General features: G+C 39.3%; 1 protein-coding gene across 3 annotated transcripts in view; it reads right to left on the bottom strand.

Annotated features, from left to right (window-relative positions):
• CFAP43 (cilia and flagella associated protein 43) overlaps window positions 1–13,573 on the bottom strand; it is a 43,359-nt gene extending 29,786 nt beyond the window's left edge. Inside the window, exons 1-7 of one of the 3 annotated variants that reach the window (XM_064717065.1) lie at window positions 13,524–13,573; window positions 11,332–11,585; window positions 10,419–10,515; window positions 7,523–7,690; window positions 6,440–6,590; window positions 1,868–2,018; window positions 397–459 (exon numbers count right to left, since the gene is read on the bottom strand). In XM_064717065.1, the coding sequence (XP_064573135.1) occupies window positions 397–459; window positions 1,868–2,018; window positions 6,440–6,590; window positions 7,523–7,690; window positions 10,419–10,515; window positions 11,332–11,585; window positions 13,524–13,567 (928 nt within the window). In that variant the 5' untranslated portion in view covers window positions 13,568–13,573. Of the gene's footprint in view, window positions 1–396; window positions 460–1,867; window positions 2,019–6,439; window positions 6,591–6,730; window positions 6,773–7,522; window positions 7,691–10,418; window positions 10,516–11,331; window positions 11,586–13,523 lie in introns of those variants that run through there. The other 2 variants (XM_064717066.1, XM_064717067.1) reach the window with 2 other exon arrangements.
• Window positions 13,574–14,064: the final 491 nt, after the last annotated feature.

The raw sequence follows: 14,064 nt of genomic DNA, 5'->3' as shown, positions 1-14,064 counted from the left end.
TTTGTACTGTGGTGCCCAAAACAAAGTGTTTGAGACAAACCCCTAAATCCTAACTCAGATAAATGATGAGTGATTGCAGTTCTACAGAAATGCTAAAACTAAGCAGTAGGGAACCTCTTCTAGCACCACTTATTCCAATTTAAATTAGAATGAACACAATTTTTCCCACTGTCACTGTTTCTCCTGAGGCTTTTAATTTGGCTGTCTCTTAGCAGAAAAGCTGTTAATCTTTTGTCATGTAAACACACACAAGATTGCCAACAATGTGTCTTGCAGAGGCCAGTGTGAGATGAGTTTTTCTAACCAGTGGCTTCCAGCTGCACTCACATATTATTACTCCCAGACATCAGGAGTGCTGCCTAAAAATCTATTAGCTTCATTGGAACATGGAAATACCTTTCTTCTTCTGCACTTCACTACGAGCATAGGACACCACATCTGCTATTTTCTGCATGAACTCTGCACAAAAGAAAAAAATTTATAATGTCAACCTTGTTTGTAGATCAATATTGTAAAACAAGTCAGTTGTGTTCCACTCTATTCAACAAAAGGCCAGCTTCAGTATGCTAAATGAAAAATGTGCATTCTTCCTAATATCTACCATTTCTGCCATCTATGCAACTGAGCAAGCACAGTTCTGTTATTCAGTTTACAGCTGTAACAAGGAGATAACATGGACTTGGGTGTGAAAAGTGGCTCAGATGCAGATTTATCTTCTAGCACTAAGTTATGGTATTCTTATTTCTAACAATAATTTATTTTTTATACACGTAGAAGGAAAATTCAGCCACTCTGAAAACAATACCTAAGTGAAATGTTGTGGCTCCTTATGATTCTGTTTGCAGCAGCATATCAGGAGTTCAGCATGTGCTTAAAGCTGGCCATGCACTTAAGCATTCTGCTAGATACAGATTGCAGCCTGGTTTAAATTAAGCAGAAGCTTCAGTATAATATAAATACACAGCATTTTGTTAAACAGTTTTAGGACAGGACTCGAAGATGAATACACAGGCCAAGAAAAGGCCCAAATGGCCAATATTCTTGTTGCCTTCTACTCAACTGACAAAAACAGTTCTGGTCACACCTCAGGTTTTTATTTCTTGATGATTTCCAACTCTTGATTTGCTACATTTAAAAGTCTGATTATTTCAAAAAGAGAAAAAAATGCTGGTTTGTTAGATTGTTTTAAAAGCAGCCTTCCATTTTGGTGTTAACTATCAAAAATGAAGTCGGGGTACTTACTGCAGCTTAAAAAATCATGTGCTATATGTAAACAGAAGAAAATAACATTACCAGGAGATTATCTATTACCACTAATCCAGTGTTTGTCAGGGAAACATCCCTATGTTAGGGAGAAGTATATTCCAGTACTCCTCCTAGCCCTGACCAAGGTATGAACTTCATGTGCACCACAGGATTGACACTTTCCATCCCATCAAAGGATGATGGGGTACACATTGCCTAAGGAACAATTTTTGCTGGCTGTGTCTCAGCATCCTCCATTTAGGAGCCCTCTTAATGGGCACAGAAGAGTAGTGGCACTTAGCAGAGGAGACAGCACCTCAGGATTCCTGGAAACACAGTTAATTTAATAAATTTTGAGGTATTTACAATTTTTGGGGTTTTTTTTTTTTGGTTTTTTTTTAATGAAGAAAAATGGAAGTCAGTTATTGGCTGTTAAAAACACCCCCACAGAATCTAAAAAGACATTCTCATATGCTTACTCTAGTAATAAAAAAAAGGGTTCTACAAAACAGCTTTATAATTTCTGTAAGGTACCCAATAGAAGAACAGAAGAAAGCACAAAAAGCTTTCACCTATCTACTTTCTTTCCTGCTTGAATGAAACACACTCAGCTATTTCTTACCAGGTGGAGATTTTTGTTGAAGAACAGAAACACTGTATTGCTCAGCATCAATTGCCAAAACATATCCTTCTTTACAGCCCATGTATATTTCTGAGGCTGCAGTCCAGCAGTGGGCAGTGGGATGCACTGAAGTCTTAATGCAATTTCTAGGCTTCAGCATGAAAATAAACAAGTTCAATCAACAATTGACAAATATCTCTACAAGTTGTTACATACATTTCAAGATAAGAAAAAAAAAATCATTCCCTCAGAGTCTGACATCGTGTTTAACATCAGCATTATTTTATTCAGTCATCCCTTCACTGAAACCAGTAACTTCACAGAGAACATTCTCCAAAAAAGTGTATATCTGGAGACTGTGGTGGAGAAGTCATTTCTCCCTCTAGAAACTTGCTTAAATGATGAATTATGTTTTCAATGAAAAACTATCTATTTTTAAATTTGCATTTATCTGGATTTATTCTCCAGCACTTGCATCTGTTACAATTTTATTTCTAGCTTGGAAATCCCTCCAGTATCTTCCCTATCCTCACAAAGATATTGACCCACCATAACAAGAGCATCTCCCAAACCTTTAATGATACAATTATGATAAAATTCAACACACTGAGCCCCTAGAGGGTTCTTTAAATGTCAGAAGGGCACTAGAAGCCCAAATTTAAATGGTTACTTATTATGATCTCACCACAACAAATGCCTTTCAAACTGCTTTTCAGAATATTCTTCCACTTTATTGCCAAAACGTGAACATGTGGTTCTTGCATACCTGGCAGTACTAAAACACATTTTGTTTGAATAGCTTATCTTATTGTATAATCCAAATTGCTCTGTAAAACAGCTTTGTCAATCTTTGTGTCATCTGCAAATAAATGCTAGAAATACCCCTGACCTGGACTTTCCATGTGCCTTGAATTTCATTTTGCTAAAATAACTCTCATAAATCTGTCCTCCATAAAACAGGAAGAACAGAACTTCTCCAGCAAATATTATTAAAGACAGAGAGTGGCCTGTTCAGATAAAACAGTGACAGAGGTCATAAAAATACCTCTACAGAAAGAACCAGATGAAAGAGAATTCAGGGAGGAGAAGAGGGGGACAAAACACAAGAAAACTTTGGGAGAACATTTTAAAGAGAGGATTCAAAGCACCATACATGTGTGCAGAAGTGGTGAGGGTCACTAAACAATATGATGGATGAAAAAAAAGAAGGTTCTATGTATGATTCTGTAAAACACCTTTTGTCTCACTAAAGGTTCTATAAAAAGAGAAAATATGGATGAACTTGTGATGAAAACATAGGACAGAGATCCATAAGTACCTAGATTTCATTAGCAAAATATACCAAGCCCTTGTTATGTGACTGTGGGTAAGTAACTTACATTCTATTTATTTATGCCTACAAAGCATTTTTAGTTTCTCAGGGGAAAAATGTTACAGGAATAAAGTATATTAATATTTACTTTATAAATCAAATAAGGCTGACAGTAACAAATTTACAGCAAAAAGGGCTTTACATAACCCAGAAAAAACATCTAATATAGGCATTTTCACTGATTTTATAAGGCTTGAACATCACAAATCTTTGGAAAGATTGTAACTGAACTTTTGCAAAACAGAAGCTTTCTGGGTAAACACAATTTCTGCAGTGTTCCTTTGTATCTTCTGCCATGACTGTCTTTACACATAAAAATATGCTAAGCCTAGGATGAGATTATGTAAATCCCCAACCAGGTTGCTTCTTGGACTGTACAATGGTATGGTGGTGCATAATAATAATAATAATAATAATAATAATAATGCTGTCTTTCTTTGACTTCTCTCCCTTTTGAGTAGCACCTCATCAGGGGAAAAAAATCCATGATGGATCCTTGACACAAAAAGTTTTATAAAAAGACAATGGAATAAAATTGGTGCTAGAGGTGAAATGGATTCAAGTGGGCCTGATTGTCCCACTCTGCTCTGCACTGGGGCTGCTTCACCTGGAATATTGGGAGCAGTTTTGGTCACTGCAATATAAGAAGAATAATAAACTGTTAGAGAGTATCCAAAGGAGGGCTAAGAAGATAGTTAAGGCTCTAGAGGGGGAGTCATATAAAGAGTAGGTGAAGTCATTTGGTCTTTTCAGCCTGGAAAAGGAGACAGAGGGGAGACCTCGCTGCAGGTACAACTTCCTTGTGAGGGGAAGAGCAGGGACAGACACTGATCTCTGCTCTGTGACAGTGACAGGACCCGAGGGAATGGCCTGTATCAGGGGAGGTTTAGGTTGGACATTAGAGAAAGTTTCTTCACCAGAGGCTGGCTGGGCATCGGAAGAGGCTCCCCAGGAGGAGGCCACAGCACCAAGGCTGACAGAGCTCAAGAAGAGTTTCCACTTCCACTCTCAGGGACAGGGAGTGATCCCTGGGGATGGTCCTGTGCAAGACCAGGAGTTGGACTCCATGATCCTCGTAGGGCCCTTCCAACCCAGCCCATTCTGTGATTCTGTGGTAAAGCACATTTAGAAAACTCTGAGGAAGGAAGAAAAGGATGGAAAGCTGTGGGATATTTCAATCCTTTCCCTCTGCTGCCCCGCTGTGGTTACACTTGGGTTCGTAGCCAGCCTCAGTACGTGGCTCTGGAGCACGGAACACTGACGCACCTCCAAGAGGCAAACCAGCACACTGGGCTGGCTTTTCAGTGCTGGGGTGTTGGAAAGAGGTGCTAAACGTGACAGCACAATCACAAGGATTTCCCTCCAGTGTCAGGGCTTAGAAGATCTTAGAGGGTTCAGTTTTTCTGCTCGGTTAGAGATGGAGTTTATGTGCACAGGCATGCGTGGAGGAGAGAATTAGTGCTGGAAGGCACAATAAATTCAAGTCCTAAAAAAAATTACCCAGCTACCATTTCCTGGAGCAAGGTGAAAACATGCCAGAAACAGATTCACTGCCTCCCAGAGGTAAACTCTGAGTGTAGAACCTCACAGTTTAGTACACAGGAAACAACATACCACCCTCACAACAAAAGGGACAAAAGCCTGTATTTCTGAGAAAAACCCCATTTAATTTCTAAACAACTTGTGCATTACCTACCACTACTAACAACCAAAATACACCCATCTAAGAAAACTGGACAGTAAATAACTATTGAAATATTTACCATATAATTTGAAAGAAAATGAAATCTTCAATGAAGACTATTAGAACAGTTTACTCTTACTCCAGAAATATTTCTATGGATAAGGAGAACATAATCACATTGAAGGTGCTTAAAAGAAATCTAGGTTTTCTGAAGGCAGCTGGGAATGCAAAGACCCTATAAAGATCTCTAGTACATGTATCTAGCATGGCTGAAAGCACAAACTTTTCCATGTAGAAAAGTCCCCAACATAGTTCTGCAAGTTCAACCATGAGAACCCACCACTACTGCACAGCATGGCATCTATTCAAGGACAAATTCTATTAAGCCTCACAGACCTAACACAGGAACTGTTTTTTCTCCAATACTTCTTGTAATTCACTTTACAGAATAAAGAACAAAGTGGGTTTTGCAGAGTTCATCATCTGCACGTAACCTAAGAGGCAGTAATGCAGAAAAAAATGACAAGGCCCCAGATGAGCATATATTATCTTCCCTTTCAATGTTCTAAGTGATCTCAAATATGAACAGTTCACATGGATTTAGAATCAATAAAGGATTTTTTTTATAGTTCTTGATTTTCCTGAAAACCATAGGAAACTAGTTACACAGTTAAAAACCTCTACCATTGTGAAAGCATGAGGCAACAAAAAGATGATGAAGTCAGGAAAACATAATTTCCTGGTTTTACTTTTTGACTCTACACCCATTTGTCCATTGAGCAGATGCAGTATATAATGCCAGTGTCATTTGATGCATGCCAGTTTTGGTGTCTCATATACACCACAAGCCACCAAATAGAAATTGATGGTCTTCATCTAAGAAGAGAATCCCAGATTTGCAAACTAAATGTTTTCACACTTCTGGCAGTCATGTGAAAGTAAAATTTCAAAAAAAATGAGAAGACTTTTGAAGCCTCTAAAAAGAGGCACCTCAAGGAGGATAAAAAGTAAATAATCAAATACAAGTGAGACCAATGGCAAGGTCCAACACTTACAGTGGTATGGGAATGTATTTCAGAAGCAGGGGTTTCTATCTGGAAAAAACCCTTCAATGTTTTCATAGCTTGAAATATTTTCAATGTCAAAAAGAAAATCCCAATGGGAAGTAAGAATACATGAGGGTTACCATCAATTTAGCATGGGAATAAGTTTTCAAGTTTTCAGCAGGTCATTTTAGCAGGGCACAGTTAAATGCTGACACAGATTCAAACCTCCACTGCACAGATATATGCTAGGAGCTATGTCAAACATCTCAACACTGTACTGCACTATGCAGCAGCATTGTGCCTTCTCAGTCTCCTGGAAAAATGGATTTCAAAAATATTGTTGAGGTAACAGATCTATTTACTGGGTTGTACCTATTCAATAAGCATTAGAATTATGAATTTATTAACAACTATTTGTATAGAAAATATAATGACTGGCAATAGTAAAAAGGGAAAAATTCAGTAACTACCACAAATGTTTCTGCTTCATCTCCTTCCAGTCCACCAATGGCTGAAATTGGCAAATCAGGGCCATAGTATGGATCATCTTTACGAGAAGGTGGGAAAAACAAATCCTCCTGAGCACTCATCACCCCCTGTTCATCAGGGAGTTTCACAGGGCTGTGAAAAGGCAAAAGACACAGTCAGAGGAGCAGAGATATGAATAGCAACCACTGATACAAAATGGAGAAGCTGTTTTTAAAATGGGCTTTATTTCTGCAAACTGAATGGAGGAAAAATAAGTATGCCTATGTATTTACATATGCATTCTGTAATGCCAAAAGGCAAAAGCCCTTCAGTATTTTTTTCAGATCACAAATTAAGGCCTTGTTTATACTTTCATTAGTGTAACTGTGAATGTGGCAATATGTTGATTACATTAATAGTTAATGAGATTAAACACAGCTGGGAATGGCAGAGTAGCTGCCACCTCGAAAAGCACAGGTTTAAATGTCAACAAGTCCAACTTGACTGGTACATGCTACTTTTCCACCAACCTCAAAACACATTTTGGCATAAATAAATTCTAGTTTTGCTGTGCTCAGTGAATTGCGTTGACAGAGCTATGCCCTCTGGACCTGTAAATTAGCCACAGAAGTTGGAAATCACATCGAAAAACTGATACAGCTTTTGGTACAATTTGTGACTACAACAAGATATTGTTTAACTATGCTTGTACAAATTGATCTAAATTTGATGCTTTCATAGCTACAAAAGTAATGCTCAACATAGCTATGTACAGAAAAGCAGTCCAGGCATTATCTTTATTCAGTCACACAGCTTTTGACCAAGGCTGCCAAAGCAGCTGATTAGTATTAGCTTCATGGTGTGCATAATCTTGTCATGTGAGTACTAAGAAATGAAATCATAAATTTAATTCACTTGCTTGACTAGACAGATTTATAGTGGTTGTGATTTAGTAATTACTGACTGCAATACCTAGGTGAACTAAGTGGGACTAAATCCTTTGCAAACAGATGTGTGTAGCCAGTCTTTAATTATTAAAATATACTTATAGATGTTGCTCTTAGCCTGAGGGTGGTTCCACTCACTGTCGTATGAGGAGATGCTCGTCCTTGCTCTTTTCAATGCACCAGATGGTAACAGAGCTCTCAGCAACAAAACACAGCTGCTGCCAATTCATGGGGTTAAAACTCAGAGAGGTTCCTGTGAGCCCTGGCTGATGCTCACTGCACAGGAGGATATTTTCTTGCCAGTTCCTTCATTAAGGAGAATAAAAGAAAATTAAATCCATTAAACAGGTAAAAAATATTGAAGCCAAAGGTCAGGATGTGATTAGGACTAATGTTCAAGATCCAGTCTGGAAAACAAATACTTTGTCACTGACAAAAAATTTCTGCTGTCAAAACAGTAAGGTCCTCTTGAGAATGAAAAGGATGTGGTTAATTAGCCACACATAAGATTATTACTGCTAGAAAATGATTGAATAACTGACATTTTAGAAACATTATCAGTCAATCCCTTTTGTGAAAAGACTAATGGTCAAGAGAAATGGATTTTTTGTCATTAGCTCCATCAGCAACAACTAAAATGGGCCCAAACAATTAACTCTTCAGCACCCCAGCCTTGCTTTTCCAATCTGTAACATAATGACTGTAGTGCTTGCAGCTGAACGGTGTGATAATGAGGAAAGAAACCACATTCAGCCTCTGATTATCTATGGATTAATTACCTAGATAATACAGTAATTGTGTTGAGAATGCAGACATACAAGCTATGGCTGCATTAACTAACTTGGCCAGAAACCAGGGCAGAGTTTGTGTGGAGCTGTTATGTGTAGCTAACAGAAACCTGGGAATCTGCTTTCTGCTGACTTTTCTTTTGTCCAGTATAACCTACTTTATGACCTCCTCATCTATTTTTAATATTTTTCAATATTCAGATTAATATCTGATGGTAATTGCATTTTTAGGTGCTATCCAAGAACTGATTAACAACATTTGAAAAAAATGGTTAAAACTGTTTTTTACTTTATTGGACAATCTATCTGACTGTTAATCTAAATAACATTTATAGCTTTAGTATTTGTCATTATTGCTGAGAGAAGAAATGTAAAATGCATACACTGCTGTAAATAGATTCAGTATAATCCATTAGCCTGGCTGTACAAAATTCACTCACAGAGACCATCACGAAGCAAACAATGGTTAACATTTATAGCATATGCAAAAAATGGGAATTATTCACACATATGCAGTTGCCCTCATTAAAATTACCGGAAGCTATAAACTGCAATTCTGACTTTTACAGATATCAGCTTATCTTGCTTTCTGTCAGCATGTTCTTGTCTCATACCTACCAGATAATGCCAACAGGGTTTTATAGCAGAAAATTTACTAAGATCTGAAACTATGGTGAAACATGTATCTGAAAAGGAATCTGACATTAAGTTTCTCCTTTGAACAGCAAAGAATAAATATTAGGGATAAAATATCTCAGATGAAAGTCAGTTTTAGTTATCCACAAGCTCTTTATATTTTGAGACTGACATCTTTCAAAACATCTCTTACACCTCTGATTCCAAACTAGCTGCTTAAAGTACTGGGGCTGTGCAATTGTCATATAGTCATGACATCTAATGCTCTACACTGTGACTTCTGACCTTTATACACACATAGATCTTCCATGAATACACAATATAATCCAATCACAAAAATGAAGATCCGGATTTCACAGTAAATTCACACACCTCTGTTCAAATTATTGCACATTCTAAGCTTAATATTCTAATGTAATTGTATTTTGTTACTAAATTCTTTGTGACTTAGGATGGTTTTTATGACAATTACCTGCTGATAGTTGTAACACGCTGATTCAAACTGGTTTAAATTGTTTGGCCCTGGAAATTACTACTAATTTAAAGCATTTAAACACTTCTAGGTATTCCTGGTTTTAAGAATAATCTAGAGAAGTCTTTCATGATAGTACATTTTTGTTTCAGAGCAGACAATGAACACACTGGACCAGGTATGTTACTTCTGCTGTAGGTGATGAGTGTGTCAGCTGTCAGGCCAGCGAGCCTTTGCTGGTTTCCAGTGTGATATGCATAGATATCCTTCTTGAACTACTGTGTAGGATCACAGAAAACATTATTCTTCTTCAGAAGGGATAAAGAAGGGGCATCTGTAATAGTATCTACTCTCATTACTCAAATTCTGAAATTCCAGAAGTTTCTGCATCTTCACTTATAATTGTACAAGAAAAGATCATCAGTAAAATGGGACTATACTGACTGTTCCTTACATGTCCTCACTTGCCTCTCTCCTACTCCACCCTCCACATTTATTTTGAAGTGCTCAGACTCCACAGTCAATGGGAGCTTGCTGGCAATGAAGGCAAGAGCAGGATTATATTTTATAGTACAATTAAAATATTAAATATTCTACCTTTCTGTATCTGCACTGCATTATATAATACTTCACATCAATGAGCAGAAAATTATGATCTAACCCAGTGATCCAAGTTAGTGTAATCACTGAGCAAAATTATAAGCCAGAACTAAGATGAAGCAAAAGTAATTAAGAGGACCACTGAACAGTCCAGGGGGACAAACCAGTGCCAATCAGCTTTAGAACCCTTTTCCTCTTTTCAGCAGGCAACTTTCCTCCACAACCAGCATGGTGCTCCCCCTCCAACAGTGAACAGATAATTAACTGATGCTGAAGGCTCTGGAAGCACTCCAAAACCAAAATTTTGAAGAAGGCAAAAGATAACTTTACTACCACTAACAGCCATTTTGACTAGTGTCTACTAATACTAGAAAATAAACAGCATTTTTGGTTCAGAAAGTTTGCAGACAATGATCAGTCAGGAAAAAAAAAGAGATGAAGGCAACCTTCATAGCTTAATCTGTGCTAAAACAGTAGTCACACAAAAATATGAATTAAATACAAATGGTATAAGAGAATTTTGGTTTTTTACTCTTACCATACTGAAAGAACAAACTCTGGGATTGAAGAGTAACTGGCCAAATATGGGCCTTTAAAACTTAATGCAAGTAAGGTATAGTCCAGCTGAGCATCACCTGAAATGTAAAAATAAAGAATATGGTCTTTGATTGTCCCAGACTTTATTTTATAATACCACAGATACTCTTCTCACTTCCTTTATATCCATTTAACTCCTTAAATATTCTTCAGGCCCTTGATTTCTTTGTTCACTGCAGATTATTCTTTTGATTTGATCTTAAAAATGCTCCCTATGTATCACTGCTTGGAATTTTTTCAATTTCCTTTCCAATAATACCTTGAAATTGTAAAGTATTTTTCCCCATGTCCCATGAAATCCTTTGCAGTCATAATTTTATTCAAATACATGAAAAAGCAAGCATCATGATCCTTATTTAAATGGCAAGGGAACTGAAACATGAATAGGGTAAGCTACTAAACCAAGGAGAGTAATTACATGAAGCAGGCAAAACCATACATTAGAACCTGGACTCCAAAGTTTAACTGCAAGAACCCTCATCCCTCACATTCTGGATTTCTCATATGGCTTTCAGCAGTCTGACTGGGAGTCTACTGCAGTATGATTTTATTGCTTATTCTGACTACATTTTCCTAAAACTAATTCCATTTAACTTCTTTTCTTTTCCTTTTAAATTAGTTTCATTATGTATGGTCATATTCCTCCCTAGCTTAAACCTAAATAAAAGTAGTGCAGTGGAAAATTCCCTGCACTGCTTTCCATGAATCTCTTCATGAGACAGGACATGTGACAGGGACAAACTGTCCCTGGTTTTCAAATGTTATAAGAAGGCCCCACAACTTCAGAAACTGATGATTAAAGTACTGTTTTAATGAAATAATCATGATGATGATGAGGGTTACCACATCACTACCTTTTAACTCTGTCAGTTTTCTCAGTTCTGGAAAAGTGTAGATGTGTATGAGGGGATTCAGCTGCCGGTCAGAAAAAGCCACCACTTGGCTGCTGGCACTTGCTGCAAAGGCTCCCACCTGGCCATTCTGACACTGCACTGCTCTTGTCTTCTTTGTTTTGATGTCCAGGAAGAGGATGTAATTACCACAAGGGTAGCAGACAGTTTCATTGTTGATAAAGGCCAAGTTCTTGTTTGAGAACCCCTGAACCCAGCTGCAAACAGAGTAACTGAATGTTAAAACATGAATCAGACACAAATTTCTCAAAATGCTGTGCAAAAGGGAATGCTGCAGCCTAAGTTACACTGAATTGATGACTGGGATTTGTTAGACTCATCCTCATACCAATGTTGCAAAACCACAACAACTAAGATCTGGTACTATGAGTCACTAGTTCACTGTTTCCAAAAACATAGTCACAAAATGCACAAAGAACTGGCATAAGAACATGGAGAGATGCTTTTATTTCTTTCAATGTTCACTAAAAATAAAGTCAGCCAAGTTCACAGGCTCTGGTTTCACATATCCCAGCAGAGGGTGTAACTTTATTTGAAAGAACTGCATGGGTAGGATCTGTACTTGGGACCCAATTGTGTTTACTTAACTTTTTTGCACTTTCATAGTTCATCTCATACACATAAAAGATATAAAGGTACAGCTTCTGTTTATATGAAGCAAACCAGGAGCACTGTTCTGCTTTAAAGACTCCAGTACTTTAACATGGTAAAAGTCTGGAATGTAAAAGGATGTGTTACACAAGGACTGAAATAAATTACTGAGGAGGACTCTGTTTATGAGCTTATATGTCAACAAATTTGTAACTGCTTGCAGATGTTTTTACTTTTGAAAAAGTGTGTGGACAAACAGGGTGGTCTTACCAAAGGGATTTGCATTTACCACCAAGTGAGGATGTCAGTTCAGCCTGCTGGTACCATGGCAGGAAAGCTCCAGCAGTGTAAGAGACACCCTCTGTGTACAACACTGCTGTTAGCATCCTCCCTCTGAATAATTTGAACTGTTATTCAGAAACATCCCATCTCTTCTCTTCTTCCAAATCAGACAATTTGACTGGGAAGGACTTTTCTTCTCTGCAATGACCAGAAATATTTTTATGCTCCTTTCACAAACATAAGTCAGTCATAAAATCAGCTCAGTTGCTGATCCTTTGTACTCTTCAGAGAAGATGGTACTAAAGCCTCAGAACTCTCATACTTAGGAACATTTTAAAATTGCTGGTCTTGAGATAAATTTATTTCCAGCAATAACTTCCTATTATCTTTTCTGAGGAATTTCTGCTCTAGACTTCTTTTGCTACATAGGAGTCAAGTGGAGCCAGAGAGGAGTGGGAGCCCTGAGGACGTGCTTGTGGAGATGAGCTGAAAGCCATGGCAACAACAACATTCCAGCTGCCAATGTTTTTCTGGGCCTTCCTTCATACAAAACCAGGTTGTATGGGGTGCCACGGCACACGAGACCTGTTTGAACACGCTTATTAAAAGCTAATGTGCTTTTCTGCAACATTAGCTCTGAATCAGTGGAAATGAAGTATTCCTAACTTCTGTTTGAGGAGGTAAAATGGAATTTAGAAAACTTGTATGTAGGGATAAATTAATGGGGGTGACAGTCCAATTTATCATTCTTATACATCCAGTAAAGGCCTACGGGGACAAGGGGTCAGGCTGTTTAGAGACAGGTAGGTAGGTAGGGAGAGAGAGATAGATAGACAGACGGATAGATAGATGGATAGATAGACGGATAGATAGACGGATAGACAGATAGGTAACTACTGTGCGAGTGACCACACACTGGAACAGGTTTTTTCAGACAGGCTGTGGAGTCTCCTCACTGGAGCTCTCCCAGAACCGTGTGGATGTAATCCCATGCACCATGCTCGGGGATGACCCTGCCTGAGCAGTGAGCTTGGGCCAGATTACCACTGAGGTCCCCTGGGCCGCCCCATTCCGTGATCCTGCCATCCGTGCCCATGATTATTCTCTCCCCCCGCGCTGTCCTGACAGTCCCCGACAGCGCAGCCTCCCCTCCCTGTCTGACCGCCCAATTCACGGGGCCGCCGCGGGCTGAGCACAGCTGAGGGCACGGCGCCCCCCAGGCGGGCTCAGGAGCGTGTGGGCGCGGTGCCGGCCGCCCCCACCTCACTTCCAGGGTGGCTCCCTCCGCGCCGGGCCCCTCCGCCATGCCCGCCGCCGCCGCGGGACCCCCGCGCCCTGGCAACAGCAACGGCGCCCACCATTGGCCCGGCTCGGAGCACGCAGCTGATTGGCCCGCGCCCCTGCGCCAGCCAATCAATGAGCACGGGCGGGTATTTAAGAACCCAGGTGGGGCCATTGCTTGTTACCTGAGCTGTGAGAAGTGTGAGGGCTGTTGTGGCAGCTCTTATTGTTAATAGGCTGGGGTAGTTCTGCCCCTGAGCCACCGATATCTGTGCCCTTTCACCTCGGCAATCATTGCTGCTGAATCAAGTGTAGGAGCGCATCAGCCTTGGGAGAGAGTCTGTGGGTTCCATCTCTTGGTCACCCTGCATGTCCCTGCATCTCATCCAGTGCCATCTGCCTGTCTCTTTGCAGGACAGCTGTACCTATTTTCCCATTGTGTCTTGTGTCTTTCTGCAGTCACCATCCCTAAAGCTGTTCAAGAGTGGTCTGGATCTGCTGCTGGGTGATGTGGTTTAGGGG

This window comes from Zonotrichia leucophrys, chromosome 6 (genome assembly GCF_028769735.1).
Source record: "Zonotrichia leucophrys gambelii isolate GWCS_2022_RI chromosome 6, RI_Zleu_2.0, whole genome shotgun sequence".
In the NCBI taxonomy this organism is placed as follows: domain Eukaryota; kingdom Metazoa; phylum Chordata; class Aves; order Passeriformes; family Passerellidae; genus Zonotrichia; species Zonotrichia leucophrys.
This window is presented reverse-complemented; position numbering and strand designations above follow the sequence as displayed.